The 20,556-nt window shown below is 44.0% G+C and overlaps 1 protein-coding gene across 1 annotated transcript; it reads left to right on the top strand.

The window, feature by feature from the left end:
• The first annotated feature begins 5,305 nt into the window (after positions 1–5,305).
• On the top strand, positions 5,306–10,623 carry noc (zinc finger protein no ocelli). Its single transcript, XM_086916508.1, has 2 exons — positions 5,306–5,910; positions 6,368–10,623. Exons 1-2 carry the CDS (start codon positions 5,824–5,826, stop codon positions 7,865–7,867), a joined length of 1,587 nt encoding a protein of 528 aa, XP_086772634.1. The 5' UTR covers positions 5,306–5,823; the 3' UTR covers positions 7,868–10,623.
• Positions 10,624–20,556: the final 9,933 nt, after the last annotated feature.

The raw sequence follows: 20,556 nt of genomic DNA, 5'->3' as shown, positions 1-20,556 counted from the left end.
GGGGTATAGTTTGGAGTGGGGATCGGAGAGGATGCCTGTGTACAGTGCCTATAATAAATTTACTATATATATATATATATATATACCTGAAACTCCCTTTCCGATCATGTTCTTTTTTTCTTCTTCCTTCCTTCCTTCCTTTTTTCCTCTCTCTTTCGTTTTCCTTCGTCAGCTGCGACTTAATTTCGTTCTAAACGCTACTACGACGTTTTCTGCGCAAGTCAGCGGTTCGAAGCGATGATGTATTATTTATTCGATCGACGCGTATTCGCTTTTACTTGCTTGCTCACCGAGTATCGAACGATTATTCCTTCGATCGTTACAGGTACAAATTTATATATATATATATATAATGTATACGTGTCAAGAACGAAATTCATATAGCAGGTTATATACTATTGTATATATATATATATATATACACGTGCAATTTATTTACCACAATTATGTATAATAGTCTATCCATTATTACACAAATTAATACGATTTACATAACCGTGCCAGGCTTTGAGCATGATGAATGATTTATATCTCCACACTTCGTGTTTCGTCTTGCTTCATTCATATTTATAAGCCGTATAAACAGATGTTTGTGCTTCGAGTAATTAAGAGTTATAGAGATTTATAACGCATCCGAATTAACATTAAATATATATATATTAATAATTATCTATCTTAAATACGTAAAAGCGTAAATCACCATAATGGAAGGGAAGCAAAAAAATATTATATGATTTTTTCCCGTTCGTATACGCGTGTTATGAGAATACAACTTTATAATTGACGACAATCGTCCGTGCGTTTTCTCTTTCTTTTTTCTTTTTTAATTTTGGTTGAAATCGACGAAAAAAAAAAAAAGAAGAAAAAAAAAAAAGAAACGACGACTCGTTAAAATTTATTTTCAATCGATGAATCGAGGAGGAGGATGCGTGTACAGATAAGTAAATGGCTGAAAAGCAGCCAAGTCGGCCGTTATTGATCACGGCTGATAAAGCTATTTAATCACGCGTATATAAACAGGAGGTATAAGAACGATCGACAAATTGTCGCCTCGATTAAGTCGTACGACTCGATCCAACGTCATACTTGTTATTCCAACTCGGTATTAATTAATCTCGCCACATTTTTTTCTATCGACACCGCGTGTCGACGAAATCTCCTTTTTCTAAACTCGAAAAAAATCCACTCGATTCGTAACGAGACACGATCGAAAGAAGGAAAGCGGCGGTTGAAAAGCATCCCGCTTACCTTTCCCCCGCCCCCCCATAGAAGCAAACGCGTTTTGGCCAGCAAGGGAAGGAAGATAGTTGGCAATGGTCGGTCCGGGTCGCATCGTCGCCGGACGCTCTTGTATTTGTCGAATACGAAGTCACGTACCGAATACATTATCGGGTGGAATACGGTGTATGCATGTGAAGGTTGAAAAGCAGGCAGGCTGGAGGGCAAGCTAGCGGGCAGGCAGGCTGAGAGCGAGCTAGCTGGCGGACAGACGGACGGACGGACGGACGAACGAACGAACGAACGAACGAACGAACGAACGAACGGACGGGTGGGTGACTATATTGATTGTGTAGCCGGCTGACAGCGACAGTGACATATGTCACCGAGGCTTCTCGTTATCGCTGATTTAAACATGAGGCAACCGAGGCCCTTGCCGAGTTGTCCGCGCTGCACCAGCTTCGTATTTCTGTCTACGTCTCCATCCCTCCCCCTTCCTCTTATTATTATTGCCGCATACGTTTTTCTCTCCTTTCCTTTTTTCTTTCCCCTCCCCACCCCCCTCTCCCCCTCACCCTCTCTCTTCCCCTTTTCCCGTATAGACTGTCACACCGTCGGAAGCCCGACGACGTGACCTGTTTGATCACCGTGCCGATGAAATGCCGTGTCAGAAATAATTACGAGCCAGTCGCGCGCAGTTATGTTATTGTTGCTTGAGCGCTCGTTACCGTTATCGCTTACGGGCCCCTCTCTCTCTCTATATATATATATATATATATACGCTCCTTTCATTTTTTTCTCTCCCTCGAATCTCGACATCGATCGAATCGATGTTGTTTTCTCGATCGATCGATGGGATTTCTATATAGGTCGAATTCTAAAAGCAACTTATATATATACACGTGTATAATCGCATCTCACCCCTCTTTTCCTTCTCGTGTATATGGTTCGATATATATATATATATATATATATATATATATATATATGTGTGTGTGTGTATACGTGTGTATATGGTACAAGAAACAAGGGGGATGAGGCGGAGAAAGAAAGAAGACCGCTATGATTTATTACCAGCCGCAAATTCTGTTTCTCCTTGGTGCGCGCCAACTGCGTTTGCGTTCATCCATCTTTTTCCCTTTCACGGCTCACCGAGCTCAACTTTCCCGTTCCCCCCCTTCAACCCCCTTTGTTCCGCGCCATCTCTCAAAGTGACTGACTGCCTCCTTTATTATCCGCTTGTCAGCATTTTTACACTTTTATCCACCGTTCTCTAGTATCTATTGTCCCCGAGGCGAATTCGTTTGGTCACAATACGTCACGAGCAACGATCATCCTCCTGTATTGCCAAAGTATCGTCCAATCTCTTCGTTCGAGAATAGCGGTGACGTTTGAAAAGCTATTGCGGTTTAATGCCCGATTCGAATAGACGCCATGGATCGTGTAAATTATACACTCTCCATGAAGAGAGCCTTCTTCTTCTTCTTCTTCTTCTTCTTCTTCTTCTTCTTCTTCTTCTTCTTCTTCCTCCTCCTCCTCTTCTTTTTCTTCTTCTTCCTCGTCCAACAACAAGATTCGGAAGACAGCTGTCGTTTCGCGTCCTAAGCCTTCTTCCATATCGTGGATACACGTACGAACGTATGTATATTGGTTTTCGAAATTCTCGTTGAAAAAGATGGCCGATAAATGAATGAAACGGGTAGATCTCGAATAGAACGCAATATATGTTTTCGCGGAAAGCGTCTGATTCATCGACACGCCTCGTTTCCATTCTCCAAGCGTTCGTGAAATATGGCTACAAATTACCTCCACTTATTTACGACGTTTGTCGTTGACTGCTTGACGATTTTACAATAACGCAACGATCGTAAAAATCTTATTATCGTATTATTATCGAGAGGGAAACCTTTTCCCCTCCTGTTGTAACAATAAATAATAATAATAATAATAATTCGGGCGAAAACGACGGAGGAGACGACAAATGCCCCGAAATTGGGTATAACAATACCCTTCGCTCGTTTGGAAATTCGTTTAGACGCTACCTTGTTACTACCTTTGTCGCGCTTTTATTATTATTATATCCTGTCCTGTGTATCGGCCAACACCGAGTATGATTTACTTGCCAATCGTGTGCGAATGAAGAGAGGAACGATAACTAAAAGGAAAAATCGAAAATATTACACGTACGACGTAACAAGGAGCACCTTTTCTCTTTTCTTTTCCTTTTACCGCTTATTTGTCCAAAATATTATCGAGACGACAAATAAATTTCACAATAAATTTCAGTTGGTCATACTGTTGGCCATTACTCGATTTTTCTTCCTTCCTTCCTTCCTTCCTTTTTTTTTTTTTTTTACGAAACATCGTTTATGTCGCTACATCTGTCACTAAAGCATCAAAGCTGAATCTTTATCCGTCTGGTAGCTGTCGTTTTGAAATCTCCGAAACGTGGGCTGAAGGAGCGGCGGAGATGAAAGAGAACTATATTAGCCGTAAACTCATCCGTCAGCGTCAAAACGTCAAAGACTTGCCATTGGGGGGTATTAACGGCGCCGTAACTTCGCAGAAACGGAGCAAGAGGGAGGGAGAGAGAGAGAGAGAGAGAGAGAGAGAGAGAGAGAGAGAGAGATGAACGGGAAAACAAAGACGGATATACAATGGAAGTAGAACTCCCAGAGACCTTTATTTCTTCTGGGAAATATTACAAGATATAGAAAGATTTAATATTACCTCGTCTCGAATCCCGTTGATTGAAAATGGAAATTCAACGCGTACACGATCATCCTTATCCGTATAAATATAATCCTTACGATTATTTGTATTCGTTGTCGGATGTATATGTAAATTTATTTTTAAAAAAAAAGTTGGAATTATCTTCGAATCGATGATTATAGCTTGGATAAAGTTATTTTTTTTTTTCTTTCCATCCGTTCGATACGGCGAAATCTCTCTCTCTCTCTCTCTCTCTCTCTCTCTCTCTCTCCCCTCGTTGATCAAACGGTTGATTTAAAATTTAAATCTTATCTAGAATTTTTGCGATGGAAAAAATAATCGCACTTTATCGCGCGCGTTTCTCGTCCGCGCGCGAAACGTTACGAATTGAAATCGAAACGACAACAACTGACACACGACTATACATTCGCTGTACACCATATTATATATTATATACCAGTTTGCATTCCAACGCGAAATAACCCTCTACTCGGACTAACTTTATCGGTTTACCGCGAATACGCAGTCCGCGCGGTGATAATTCGTCGTAATTACCTTGTAACGTAACATACTCGGTCGGCCGACCGATCGCTTTATCTTATTTAAAATCGTATCGCGTGAAACGGTGTCACAATCTTGCAACCGCGTCGAACCGTGTTTATAAGCTGGGTATATTTTACAAATCGGGTCACGATCGACTTGCGGTCGTTTCGCGCTCGCGCGCGCGCGCGCGTTCGAGAGAGGGGGGGAGAGGGAACGAAACGAAAATTGGAAAGTCGTCGACGAAGATAGGACGCGGGATCTCTCGCCTCGTTGAGGAGAGTCGAAAGAGATCGGGACTCGGGTAGGTATATATATATATGTATATATATATAGATATATAGATATATATATATATATATGTATATATATATATATGTATATACGGTGGATGAGCGTACGCGACAAACTCGAGGCGCGGTCGGGGCGATAATTAAAACGCTTTTACAAAACTGTAGGCAAACAGCGCTTAAGTGGCTGTCATTCGTTACCCCGTGGGCTGTGGCAAGTCGGTAAGTCGCTGAGCGAGCAATCAATCACCCGACATTCCCTTCCCCACCGACCCATTACATTTCTATTTTGAAAGCTGCTTATTAAGCGGGGCCGGTCGGAGAGACAGACAGGTTTCACGGTATAAAATATCGGGTTGCTGTGGTGGCAGGGACGAGGTTCCGTGTCGAGGTAGCTATGGCAGGCTGCGGGGTAGGGGCGCGCGGAGAGGGGGGCCGAGAGGGGAGCTGCGGAGCCGGAGGGGCGCAGGCAGGGAGGGTGGGAGGGACGGAGGGGATGGACGGCTGTAAAAGCGGTGAAATATCAAAGCCGGGATGGGAGCTGTCATCGTCGGGCCAACATCATGGGTGGCGTGTTGAATTAGAATGCCTTCCCACACCCCACACAGGGCCAAACCCCACCGCAATTCTCCCACCATAATCCTCCGGCTGGAAGTGGTGGGGGCGGGCGAGAGAGGACAGGTTACGGGAGGCCCGGCCGAGCGAGAAGGAGAGGAAGAGAACGGTTCTGGTCGGCAGACGGCGCTGCGGTCGCATTCCACTCCGTGCACCGCACAGCTCGGTCAAGAGCTGCTACTATTTTCCTGGATTCCGTTCGGTGTGCATCGTTTCCGTTTCGTATACCGTATATTTCGTATCACGGAAGGATCGATCGACCAAAACGCGTATATATATATATATCGCATATATATATATATATATGTATATATATATATATATATATACGCGAAACTGTGCCTCGCGAATGCGCGAAATATATCGCTTTTTTTTACGTTTATTCCGTCTGTGCCCTCTGTTCAATCGTAGTTTCGTGCAGTGATTCGCTTAACAAGTGCAAAACCAAATGGTTGTTCTCGAGGAAGGCGGTATGCTGACCACTGGACATAATCAATATTTACAACCGGATTATCTTTCTCCGCTTCCAACCACGGTCAGTATATATATATATATACATATATTTTTGAATTCCTATTTTTTCTCGATTCTCGTCCTCCTTTTTTAAGTAGGTTTTTAGAGAAAAAGAGGAAGGGAGGGAGAGAGAGAGAGAGAGAGAAATAACGTTTTTTCTCGTAGACTATTTTTTCTTTTTTCTATCGCGAAACGATAGAAAGGACAAGTTTCTCTCCCGAAAATATCGTGCGGGGGAGGGAAAAAAAGAACGAATAGCTCGAGATCTATCGATATGTTGTATAACGTACGATAGTGAAGCTAGCGACGGTACGCGTTGTCCGACGGGTTGCTGTATACCGTACACGTCTATATCTCGATCGCGTGTTCCCGATCGAATTTCTTCTATTTCTATTTCATTTTCCAAAACATCTCGAATACCCATTTTTATTTCGTCGTATTTGTAAAAGTGTAACGTGTTGCTCAACTTTATTTTACAGTTGGATGCGAAGAAGAGTCCTTTAGCTTTATTGGCTCAAACATGCAGTCAAATAGGTGCCGATTCACCGACAAAACCTTTGATTTCCCCGCTGGATAAAACGTCCAAAGGCATGAATACCGGTACGAATGCGAAATCTCCACCAGCCGCCAAGTTGGAACGGAGTACACGCAGCAGCCCGTCGGACGGGAAATCGTTGGCGTTCAAACCATACGAGACTAACGTTGTCTCGAAGAAGTCGTCCTCCGACGAGAGTAGGCCTGCTTCCAAAGCTAGTGTTCACAGTGTCAGTGGTCAAGAGAGTTGTGGCGGTGGCGGCGGTGGTGGAGGTGGTGGTGGTGGTGGTGGTGGCGGCGGCAGTGGTGGTGGTGGTGGTGGTGGTGGTGCGATGAGTGCGAGTGATAGCGGGAATCACGCGGAGAAAAAGTCGTCGGGAAATCGTACTCCCGTCGGTCGGAAGTCGGCCTCGCCCGCGAGTCAAGCGACGGCCACGTCGAGCACCACACCGTCCATCATCGATCGCAAGACGCCCGCGGATCGAGAGAAAACCGACGGATCGCCCCGTACAAGCAGCAACAACAACAACGGAACAAGCCCGATCATCAGATCCGGTATGGAGATCCTTTCGGGCGGCCACGCCAAGGATAGCAGCAATTTGGCGGCGTACAAGCCCGGCACCCTGGCAGGATTCTCGGGAAATCCGTTGTGCTGCCCACCCGGTTTGGCGGAGAATCCAGCGTTCAGACCGCCGTTCGCCGGCGCGTCCCCTTTCTCGCATCATCACGCGGCCGCGGCCGCCCTCCTCGGTTATCCGTCGAGCACCCCGACGGGCGGGAACCCGTATCTGAGCTACGCTCGCGTCAAGACGCCCGCCGGCGGGGAGGCGTTGGTGCCCGTGTGCAAGGATCCTTACTGCACCGGCTGCCAATACAGTATGCACAGCGCGCAATTGATGATGGGGACCGGTACGTGCCCGAGCGGGTGCACGCAGTGCGATCATCAGAAGTACGGGCTGGCGATGGCGTTATCGTCGTTCGGCCCCATGGCCCCCCCGTCGCTCTCCTACCCGTCCACGCTGACCGGGGGCAGGCCGTACGTTTGCAATTGGATCGCTGGCGATTCCTACTGCGGGAAACGGTTCACCACCTCGGACGAGCTTCTCCAGCATCTTCGCAGCCACACCAGCCTGGCCGGTGGCGATCACGCGGCGGCGGCGGCGTCCTCCTCGGCGGCCCTCCTCGCCAACCCGCATCCGCATCCTTTGCTCTCGCCGTCGGCCGCTCTCCACCGCGCGAGCGCCGCCGCCGCCGCCGCCGCCACTTACCCGACGCCTTCGCTCAGCCCCCTCGGAGCTAGATACCATCCGTACGGGAAACCGCCGACGGGGCCTCTTCCAGCCTCGTTGGCCGCCTCGCCTTACAGCGCGTTCAACGCGCTCGGACCCTACTACTCCCCGTACGCGATCTACGGGCAGAGGATCGGTGCTGCTGTACACCCTTGAATCGTGGACGATGCTGGCCGCCAATCGTGTCGAACGTTTTCAGTGTACGCTCCGTCATACGGTTAGTGTAATATAACGTAGCGAATCCGACGAGAGATATGATGCGACGACGTTCGTTCGTTCGCTCGCCAACACCATCGCTGCTGCCGCCGCCGCCGCTGCCGCTGCTGCTGCTGTTGTTGCTGTTGTGTAAATAATAATTCAACGTGTATCATAGAAATTTATTTAAAGAGATATCTATATATATGCATACGTGTGTATATATATATATATATATATTGCATATGTGTATATGTATATATGTGTGCGTGCGTGCGTGCGCGTGCGTGTGCGTGTATAAATTACAACAAGATTACAGATTTTCTCAAGTTTCTAAAGATATCTCGCGTGACGTGAGTTTTTTGACGTTTCATCGTGGAAAATCTATTATATCGACGTGTAAAATCTCCCCGACGTTTTGATCGTTACGTAGGAAGGAACATGTACACCGGATATAAAACGTCGAAAACGCCGATGAGGAGGGATGAATTTTATTCGTTATCATCTATCTACGGCGCGATGATGCGCGAGCATCGGAAAACGTCGTCGAAATTTTCCTTTTTTTTTCTCTCTTTCTTTCTTTCTTTCTTTCTTTCTTTCTTTCTTTCTTTCTTCTTCTTCGTTCGTTTCTTAATCACGGAATCCGTGTATCGCGCGAGAACGTGAATCGAGGACGCTCATCATCCATCCCCGTTTTCTTCGACGATAAAAACGCCGTTCGACGGCGCGAGAGAGTCTTTGAAACGGTCGTGCATGTTCTAATGTCCACAATATAACTGTGATATTACTCTATTTTTTCGAGAGAGAGAGAGAGAGAGAGAGAGAGAGAGAGAGAGAGAGAGAGAGAGAGAGAAATTAATAGGAGATAAAGATAATATTAACGATCGTATCTAACGCTGTAATCTATAAAAGTGTATCGTCTAACTTATTCGTATCGTTTGTACGGAGATGTGGAAGAGAGATGTGATGGTCGTCGAGTGTGATCGAGCCGAAAATCGTGTTACGATATATCGTTTCTTGGATCTTTTTTTTTTTCTTCAATGCAACTGGTATAAAGGGAATAATATATCTTTTTAACGAAATCTTTTCGATTTATCTCGGAAAATGAAAATCGTGGGATTTTAATTTCTTTTTTTTTTTTTTTCTCTCTTTTTTATTTTATTGAAACTATAATATTCCGATCGAAGAAAATGTACGATTATAAAAAAAAACGCATTATTTGCACTGTAAATATCTCTTGTAAATATCGTTGAGTTTCCATACCGCTTTAATAAAAATAATGTTTTGTGAAATCATTAAATGTCTTTTCATTCACTTACTTTTATAACTGTCAATTTTTCCCTTGATACTTGTAAAACTCTTCTTTTCTTCTTTCTTTCTTTTTTTTCTTTTTTTTTTTTTCTCCGATCAACGAATCAACACTTTTTCTTCCCTTCCCATCTATATATTTCGATGGGCAGAAAACATTACTCGTTTTTCTCAAACATTAGAACGTTTTTTCCGTCTTCCATTCCCCCTCTCCCTTTTTTCTCTTCTTTTTCCTCGATTAAAAAAAAATCCGAAATTTCGAGTTTCCATTCACTCACTCGTTCATTTCGTCATTTTCATATCGCGACGAGCCGTATTCCGTGCGTGTACGTTCGTCCCAACGATATCGCGAACGAAACGGAGGGATAAAACGACGAGAGAAAGAGAGGAAGAAGGGGGTGTCTGGTGGGTTTCCGATTCGCGCCACCAGGGTGCTCGATCCCCGGGATCGCTACACGTAGAGTAGTAGGAGAGTAAATTTATTTCTTTCATTACGGACGGAGCGGCAAGTCGCGGGTATCAGCGGCGGAGCGCATAAATCCGCAGCCTAGCGTCGGAGGGAGAGGGATGGAGAGACGGTGTGGGTGGTTTTTAGACCCACGCGGAGGAGGAAGGCTCTCCTCCACGTCGTGTTCTAACCCTCCGTCGTTTCCACGACAGTTGCGGGGTGCCTCTCTCCACGAGCCTGAAATATTCGGTGATTTTAACCGTCGGAATGAATAGTTTCCTCGTATCTCGCGTTCCCCGCCCGCGTTTCACGGATTGGAATTCGTGTTATTTCGCCACCATTACGCGCATCGTTGAATCTCAATTAGCGACTACTCGTCCGTTGTTCCAACTAGACTATTTACACGCGCGCATTCTCTCCCCATCGATCGCTGACGTATTAACGCGGTCGCTTATGTTATACACGCCACCCTCCCTCTCCTCCACCTCACCCTCACCCTCCTCGTTCAAAAGTCTGCCAACAAGTCTTCTTCTTTAGCTGTTGTTTGTTTATAAGGGATCGATATCTGTGTTATATATATATATATCTGTGTGTAAAAGTATATGAAAAGATATGTACAGGCGTGTTGTTGTTGTTTGCGCGTTTCAATAAAATAACAGTGTTTCCTTCACTTCGTATGCGAGCGTGTATATATATATATATATAAGAGTATGAAATAAAATAGAAGCTTGCGGAAGCTAAGATAATCCGATAGGTAATTATTTTTATTTATCATGTAACGAGTTTAGCGTTTAAGAGTAACTATATATATATATATATAAAAAAAAAAAAAAAAAAAAAACATTTTCAACATTGGCCTAACGAATGAAATGTTCTCAAGGCTGAAAACTTATGTAACGACGTAGAAATGTATTCATATACTTGTGCGAAATAAATTGAAAGAAAAAGAAAAAAAAAAAAATATTTTTCCTCTTCTTCACGTTTTCAACAAGTTGAAACGTTTACGCCAATTATATACGAGTTATGCTTTCTCTCTCTCTCTCTCTTTTTCTTAAAAACCACACGACTTTTTCGAAACAAAGCAAAGTTTTCAAAAATTATCACGACTCGAAAGATGGAAGCAAAATCATCGATCGATATACAACTATTATTACAGGTCGCGCAAAATTGCAACGTCAATGAAAGTAATGGGATAATGCATGACGCGTTACTTCTCGTTTATCGAGGCGTAATAATTTTCCCACTTTTTCCCCCCAAGAACGAGTAGTAAGTCATGCCTGCAATAACTATTTTTTCTCTCTCTCTCTCTCTCTCTCGCGCGCGCGCGCGCGCGCAATCGTACGAGATTGTAAATCCATCCTAGCCAGTTTTTCAAAACGTAAACGCGACAGATGGCAATTTATCAACTACTTTGTAAGTTACAGCGCACATTGTACATACTTAATGCGTATTCTCTTTTGCCCGGCGTGTCTTTTTGTTATTCTATTCAGGTTTATCTTGATAATTGGGAAAAACGGGAACGTGTAGTTACGTGCAGAACGAGGCACGAATAAAGGTGACGAACGATTTATTATCCGGTTTTATAATCTCGAGTTTCTCCTTTTTGCTCGATTATTATCCTCAACCCCCGAATTTTCAATTTCTTCGAACAGAGGAATCCTATCCTTTCGGATTTTCATCGACGAGTCGTCCGACGGAGGAGATGGGCGTGCAAAAGCGGTCTCGCCGAAATTGGCGGGTGCAATTTTTGACGAAGAAACGGTTGACCGGATCTTTTTGTCATCATCGAGAGAGAGAGAGAGAGAGCGTGCTCGAATGACGTGGAATCAACCAGTCCTGGCCAGTCTTACGAGTCAGAGCGGACAATTTAGCACATCAATAACAGGCCGCAGATAAAAGCAGCCCATACATCGTGGCTGACGTATCGTTTGTAATAAAACACAAAGGGGGTCTAGCCGCCAGCGGCATCTGTGTACCGCGTTGTGCAGCCGTTCGTTCATTCTTGCTGTTATTAACAGGCCGTACATCGTGGATGTTTTCTACCTACCATCTCCCGCCGAGTCATACATCACCGTTGAACGCGCGACAGCAAAGAGCAACTATAATTCATCTATAAGCTACAGCTTCGATCCCCTCCCTTCGCCAGAAATTGCGAGAAAGACGAAATCGATAGGCGAAACGTTCAAAAAATCCCCCCCCCCGCGTGAAAATTATCGCAATTATCGTTACGTTTCCCGATCGATTCCTGATTAATACGTAATTAATCAAATCCATCCAATTTTTCCACGATTTAGTCATTATGAGACGCAGCCCGTCTCCCGCGGCGCTATGATGCATCGTCCCTCCTTCTTACTTCCATTTACACCCAGCACGACCGCCACCCACCGTTCGCGTGTACGAACGTATTTAATTTCGACCTACCCGCGGCTCCCTCTTTTCCAACAATTATATATATATATAAGTAAGAAGTTACAGCCCGTTGCTTTTGAATATCCTTTCAATGTACATCTTTTCCTTCTTTTTCGTTTCGTTTTTCCACGCTTTTACCAGAGTAAAAGTTCAGAGACTCTATTTCTACACGATTCGATCCGTTCAAGGGATAATCTCGTTTACATTATCTGGTGAATAATCGGCGGGAAGAAAAATTCCGCGTTACTTTCTTTTTTAATTAATTTCGTTTATCGCGCGTATCGTATCGTAAAACAGATTATCACGGCACGTTACCGTAGCATCCATTTCACGGCAAAGCATGGGACAGCTACTACATTATTTCCATCGATCATCGGGCGAGAGTCGAGAAGACGACATCCGTCTCGGTGACGAAGAAATATCGCTCGAAAGATAGCGGTGGTAGAAAATATTTTCCCCTTTATTTTTCGCCGCATCCGTTTGAAAATAAATAAGAAACAAATACTTTTATATATTTTTCCACGAGGCGCCCACAATCTTTCTCGTATGTTCTCGTTCAAATATTCGGATTTTTAATTTATACGGCGAAATTGGCGGAGGAAGAGAAAAAAAACGAAAGGATTCGAAGGTTTAAACGGTCGATTCGAGATCGAATTTCGGATTTTCTTCGAATTTGACGACGCGTACGATTCCGGCCTTATTGGTTATCGCGATAGACGAGGAAGGAGAGGAAAGAAAAGGGAGGGAGAGAGAGAGAGGTGGAGAGGAAAGTGGGTGAAAAACTGAGAGGAGAGGGTTGAAGTGTGTGCTAAGCGGCGAGGGGGAGGTGGTGCGACGGACCGGATGATGAATTAGCCGAGGTGACCTCTCGCGCGAAATCTCTCCTGCTAGCTCTCGCGGTAGGCAGCTCCCGTGATGTCGGCCCCGAGATGATGGATCGCTCCCCGTCACGGAGCCATTCATCACCTCCATCTATCAGCCACCCCTTCACCTTGCTTTAGAAAGCGAGCATTCGACGGCTATCTACTCGCTTCGGATAGTGATTAATGTTGATCGGAGCGTACCCTGTTATTCGACCTCACTTCCATCTCCCTTCCTTCTCCGCCGCTCGTTATCCCCTCCCCTCTTCCCCCTCTGTCCTCCTCTCTCCTCTTCCACGACGTACGTCCACACGTTTCTGGACGTTGACTCGGTATTGACTATGCGCGTTCATCTTCTCGATCGTCGGACAGCTCGTTGGAAACGGCGTAAAGGATCACCTCCGAGCTGCTGCTGCTGCTGCTGCTTCTTCCATTTTCCCTTTCCCCGATCGAGCGCGCACCGTCCATCCTTCTTCTCGCTCCCTTATATAATAAGGTTAATCATAATCGGTGCTCGATTCAATTTTCGATCGATATCGAAAGCGGTGAAAAATTGAAAAATACGGGGGAGAATTCGAGAAGGGGGAAAGAGTTACTTACGCGAAACTTTACGCGAATAACTAATCGCGGGGTCAGAGATGTCGAGATGTGAAGAATTTACATAATACGACAGTGGCATAGCGATCAACCGAGTCGAGTCGAGTCGAGTCGCGATGGTGAAAGGGGCAAGGCAAGGAAAGGAAAGGCATAGGTTCCGCCGGATGGCTGATAATGTTGCACGAGTCGTATATCGTAGCCTTCTTCTTAATGGTATAGCGTTAACCATTTTTCACGCGGCTCCTTTCCCTTCCATTTCACTTTACCGTCTCTCTCTTCCACGTTTTATTAGTTGGTTGTCGCTAAAACGTTACACGTCTAAGCACGGTAATAATCGATCGACGCTTTCGCGAATCTTCGTTTAATTTCATCCATCAAAATGGAATTTGGCGCGATTCCATCCGTAATTCTTTTCTTCCTTCGAAATTCCACCCCCCGGGAAATTTTACCCCCCGCTCTTCGAGTCTGCGTCGCGACGTCGACCGTTCGAAAACGAAAACGTTCTCGGTGTTAACGAACATTTTTCTTTCCTTCGTTATCTCCTTGTATGCCTTGGATACCGGCCACAAATTGTTCTCGCAGGTGTATATATATATATATATATATACATACACGGCTCGAGTATTCTCGCCACTTGGACTCCTCGATATCTCCCTTGGACCCAGCCAACCGACTAATGCGACACCGAAACACGGCCATTTAAGTTTTTTCCTCGTCAAGTGCTCGAGCTTTCGTTCCCTCTCTTTCGCTCCTTCCTTACCTGTCATTGTTTGCCTGCGTTTCGCCATCGTTCGTAATCGGCAAAAAAAGAGAGAAATAAGGCTAGAATTTCGTGTATTTGTTCGTTATATCCCCGTCCAGTTCTTCTCGCGGATACATGCTCGGCAGTCATTCCGAGGTGGAGATATCTTCTTCGAACCCGGTGAAGCGAATAACGCGACGACATTCATTCCAATTTTTTTTCTTCCCGCGCTCGAGCTCTCGCTTCTCGTCTTTCATCGTTTATTGTCTATGCTCGACGTTTAATTGGGAAAACGAGATAAAGCGAGGCTAGAATTTCGTGTCTCCAATACCCAAGTACCCGTGTACTTGTATATTTTTTGCGCGGTAATATTCGGACAAAAACGAACCGTTGACCATTTGTTTCGCATATTGGAACGCGTAACAAAAAAACCAAGTATATTTTTATAACGCTATATAGCCGTACATAGTCGATATACGTGGAATAATAATAATAATAATAATAATAAAATATATCTTATCGCGTTTTTACGTATATAAATATTCACTTTTGAAAGGTATATTACGATTTTGCGGTATATTACGATCGAAGCATTCTCTCGAGAAGTAAGATGTCGAGATATTTGTAACGAAAATTGAGAAACATAAATTACAATGTAATTATACAAACACGACTTTTATATTTATGCAAAGCGATAAAAAAGGGGATCGAATAATTTGAAAAACGTGTTTTTTTCGAATCATCGTATCATTATTCCACCACATTTTATCGTATCGTCGAATATTATATAAACGTAACAACAACTCGCACAATTTATTCGCGATTTACACGGCGAGGAAGGAAGAAAACGATTCGAGACAAATTTAAACAAAATGTACATAACGCGTCTGTAAATCGGGTAGAAGAGTACGACAATGCAAATAAGATTATATAATTTTGATCGGTTAAAACGAATAACGTTAATTCAAGCTTGTCAATTATATCGATTATTAACGCTTAAACGCGCGAGATATTAAGAGAGAAGAAACGAAGATTTTCACCTTGCGATAATAATTAAATAATCGCGCGGTCGAGCGTGATTGAGCCGAGAGGTGGAGTATTAAATTGGATGCGTCGTTGAATTATTTCGAAATTCATAGAGAAACGGCGACAAAATATTTTTACCACGATTCCCTTCGCCCCGCCAAAGCGAATTCAGAATTAATTTCAAACCCGATTAAAAGACATTTCACGTTACGATCCCGTGATACGGCGTGGAACGCAGTTTCGTCTCCGCCCTATCTACCAGCATGCTACGCTTGTAATTACGTTAAATTATTGGATCGAGCATGAAGGAGCGAGTTATCTCTCAATCTAGCCGACTACAAAGGAACCGCCCGAGTAATTGTGATCGGTGTAACGGAGCCGGCTGACAACGGACGTTACTACGTCGCATCTCCACCGAATCAATCGCATATTTACTTAATTTCTTCTTCGAGAAAAATTTTCTCTTTTCCCCGCTTTTTTACCGATTTCCAAAATTCGATTGGAAAAACTTTGAATCCTCTCTCTTCCGGTTTTATTTTAAATTTATTTCAAAACAACGATACACTTTCCACTCTTTCGATCGGGAGGAGGAGGAGGAGGAGGAGGAGGAAAGAAAGGTGGAATCCGTTCATTATACCTTTCCGCGGAATTGGCGGAATTTGTTGTTTCGAAAACCTTAAACCGAAAGATCGATATCGTTAATTTCCAAGTGAAATGTTGGCGACAAAAGGGAGCGGAGGGGAGGAAGTCGGAGACGGCAGGTTGGATGGGACATTGATGAGGAAAGTTGGGTTGGTTATAGCCGGGGCTGGTGATAAGGAGGCAAGGAGTTGGTAAGTAAGAGGAGAGGTATAGCGGTGCTTGTGCCGAGAGGTTAAACCCGAGCTATCTCTTGCCTCGCGTTATCCTCCCAGCCCGTATATATCCGGCCGAATCGAGGCTAGATATAAGTACTCGAGCTAGTAGGTTCGGGTGGAACGACGCGCTCCTTATCGCGCCGTTTTAACAATCTTAACACGTACGAATCTCGTCTTAACGAACCTCTCTCCCTTCCCAAACACGAGCTAAATTAAATCTAAACAGATTTTCGTTCGAACAAGGCTCGTTATTATTAATCATCACACGTATGAACGCTTTCCTCTTCAAGAAAAATATGATTTTTAACCATTTACAGTTATATAATATAAAATATACTTTGGAATGAAAAGTGTTGTTACGAATTTCCACCGATACCGTACAAAGTTGGACTAAAGTCAACTTAGAGGCTTAAGATTGGCTTTGGAAGCGAAGAAATAGAAGCAGAGACACTGAAAACAACTAATTGGTGTTGTAACAGAATTGGTTAATGAAAAGGTTAAGACCTATATATGTAAAATAAAAATATTAAAACTACTTTCGTTCTTACGACTTTCCGACAGTAACATTTCGCGAGGAACGTACTTAAAAAACGTAAGCCTTCGAAGAGTATGTTATTGCGGGCGAAAAAAAGTGTCGATATCGAATTCGATTTCGGATTGGAATTACGTTTTAATAACGAAAGCGTCGATTATCCTCGACGTGGCTGTCCTCGTAATCACGTTCGAGCGTATCGTTTCTGACACTTATTTCATTAACGTCAAACAGAATTATACAAGTGGGGTGCGCGTGTGCGTGCGGCTAAGCGATTCCGAGTACGGCGATTCAATTGGTGGCTGGAACGAATTCCAAGTAAGGAGCGAGCGAGCGAGCGAGCGAGGCGTCTCGAACGTGGTATAAACGTTACAAGAAAAAGGAAAAAGAAAAGGAGAGAAAAAAAAAAAAAAAAAAAAGACGAATTCGTCGATCTATTCTTCATCTTGTCTGGAAATTGTTAGGAAAGGGAAAATTTATCTCTCGGCTCGAGAACGACTTCGTTTCTCAATTTACGACTCGACGATCGTTGGTTCGACGAATTTACGAGGAAGGACGATGATACGCGGATGGATGGATGAAGTGCTTATTAAATTTTCGATCGTTTGTGCGTTTATTCAAATATAAATAATTGAAAGCAACTTGGGGATAATGGATTATTCGAGAAACGTCCGTTTATTTTATGGGTATAAAATATAGCCCGGGGAAGGGGGAAAAAAGTGATAATTATATATTTCATTCGATCGAATTACACCTCGCCGATCGAGACGAGCAATTTCGTTTCTTTAAATTAGTATAAATGTTCGTAATGAAAGTTGATCGGACAGGTTCGATTAAAATTCAAGACGAAACAGCTTACATTTAAATACCCGTTCTCTCCGTCTTGTTCCTTTCTCTCTCTCTCTCTCTCTCTCTCTCTCTCTCTCTCTCTTCCTCTCTCTTTATTCAGAGGACACATTTATTATAAACCTCAAGTTTTACGATTGTCATCCTTTAAACGTAATGATTCATTCGGTGTTATTTTGGATAAAAATCCGTCGTTAAAATTTATAATCCTATTAACGCAGAAATGCCCGATGAAGATCGTGATTCGAATCAAAATACGTCGTAATTCTTCGTTATCGACGGCACGGGTTAATTATACATACACATATACATATATATATATATATATGTATATGTATCTATGGAAATTACAGGATCGTACGAAACCCGATCTTTTGGACACCGATTTCGATTTTGAAAATGGTCGAGTTTCGTATACAATCCTCCTTTTCTTTCATTTTTTCTCTCCTCCTCCTCCTCCTCCTCCCCACCGTTTTATTATCGCAGCGATAACGAAGTGAACGAAATTTCTAAGCCTCTAATACCCGCAATAACTTATGATTCATTCGCAGGTTGTCAGCAGGTTGTTACGTTATCGGGCAACCGAAACATTATTCCGAAATCGAATAAATTAGCAGTTACACGCCGCCTAAGATATATTTTATATCGGTGTGTAAAGTATCGCAGAAGGGGAGGGGGGAAAGTGGTTCTTTATAATCGGCTGGAAATGGGCGTTCATTTGAAATTCAACTGGATGGATCCTCGCGATGGTTTGCGTGTGAGAGAAAGTCGGTGAATTACTGCCATAATTCACGAAGAATAATGAGGGCTTAATTAGCCACGTGATGTAATGCAGACGCGGCGCAGGAACGGAACGGAACGGAACGGAACGAAACGGAACGAAACGAAAGACACATCGCGGCGCGCATCGCTCGTAAACCAGCAATTCTTACGATTAATGCGGACATTGTATCTGCCTTGTATCTGGCACACTATGTTTATGAAGTGATTAGCCGGTAGGAACGAACAACCGCCTATTAAAGTTTCAAATTAACGAGCACACTTTACGGATCTTCAACAGCTCGCAACTATAATTCCATCCTCCTCTTTCTTCCTCCCCACGATTTCCAGCCCAAGATTTATAACCGCATCGTTTCTCGATGTCCGCGATCGAAGCTCCACCAGTTTTTCAACCGCGCGGATAATTTCTTCTCCTCGCCCCCAAATTCAAGATCCTCCGAATTAAAATTTCGTATCTTCGAACGACGCACACGAGAGGAAAATTCTTGTTTTGCGAATTTTCGAGAAATATCCGAGATCGAACCGGAGATTGAAAAGAAAAGAAGAAGAAGAAGAAGAAGGACGGGTGACCAGCTGGAGGCTGTAGCTATAAAAATAATAGGGTTTCCAGCGAAATAAATTGAGTTATTAACGTGACAGTATCACAATAAATTATGATGAAACGGTTCTAGGGGCAAAAAGGAACGGTCAGATGGCGGTTGGCGAAAGGTCGGACGGGGCTAACAGCGGTTGATTGCCGGTCGCTCGTTTGTCTCCATGTAGCTTGACAGGAACTATCCTGTCTCGGAGTAACGTCAACCGAGTCTGCCAACCAACCAGACCAACGTGATTCGCTCTCTTCTCTTCCGCGCTCTCTGCTTTCGTCTCCACCCCCCTCGCCCTATTCCGCCCTTGTTTCGCGTCATACCCGAACACCAGCGTTACACTCCGTGTTCCCGTCGTAATTATCTTTCCCCGTTTAAATTGAAACGAATGCCCGCCACCGCGTTTTCCTATTCGAATCCTCCTCGACGTTTACATCGATCTTTAAACGCATTCGTGGACATTTCATACTCGAAATAAAATAATTTATTCGTTTGTACACGATGATTGTTGATACATCGTGGGGGGATCGTGTTCGTTATTTTCGGTTAATAATCGAGATAAGATGTCGGATTAGATCGCGTCGTGAAATAAATAACGGCCAGGTTGGAAATACCTATTCGTGGGATAGGAGTATCGATTATTCGTCCACAATCGAGCAAGAATTTCGCAAAAAGAATCTCCTTTTCGACCTACGATAATTCGATAAAACGGATTAAATACGGCGAGGAGAGAAAGTGCGAGGAAAAAAACCTTCCTTCCCACACCGGGGCGATCTTAATTTCCACGCCTTCTATCTTAAACAGTAATCTCGCTTAAATCATACTCGATGAAATTTCCAGATTCGCACCTGTTGCGCGACTCTCGAATTTTCCTCGCCTGATGAGGCTAGAGATCTCGTGCATTATCTCTATAAAATATTATATCATCCCTTCTCTCCTTGAATCTATTACTTATTTGTTTCGATATATATATATATAAGGAACGTAGCTCGAGTCGTCCCAAATAAAACCAAGAGAGAGAGAGAGAGAGAGAGAGGGGGGGGAGATCGACGTAACTCTCGTTTAAGAACGTCCTCGACCGGAACACCTACAGTCGGATCGAGCCATTAATTACCTTTGTCGAGCTTCTGTGCCGGTCGTACTTGTCGATCGGGCCCTATCACTGCCAATCAATCTCGAACGCAACAGCGGTGGGGCTTCGTCAAACGTCCCGACGAAATCAGCCAATCTACCGCGGGACAATGGGCCCGTTGCATGATTCGATCGTGTCTCGCCGGCTTTGCATCCCCCCCCCTCGTTCCGAGAACGCTTTCTCCCTTCTTCCCTCGTCCTTTCGCCAAACGCGAAACATTAGCCGTTACGCGGCGATTCGAGAATGTCCTTTTTACGAAACTCTTGATCTTTCGTTTTTAACGAGAGTCTTCACCAACTTTTGAGCAACTCTGCTTATTTTTCGCTTTCGATTGGAAATCGAAGAAGGCTATTGAAATGGCATGCGCGCAACAAAGTCTTTGGAATATTTACGATTCTCGAAAATTTGCTAACCGCACCACCTTATTTGGCGAAATTTCGTCAATGAATCGAGCGAATTCGAGAGTGGAACACTTTCTAATCGTTTCGTTACGCGGGAAAAAAAAGAAGAAAGGCTGTTTGCGATCGGG

Source organism: Apis florea, unplaced genomic scaffold, assembly GCF_048593485.1.
Source record: "Apis florea isolate Af1SG1 unplaced genomic scaffold, ASM4859348v1 contig_3802_pilon, whole genome shotgun sequence".
In the NCBI taxonomy this organism is placed as follows: Eukaryota; Metazoa; Arthropoda; class Insecta; order Hymenoptera; family Apidae; genus Apis; species Apis florea.
The sequence above is the reverse complement of the archived record's forward strand: the minus strand, read 5'-3'. Positions and strand labels throughout refer to the sequence as shown.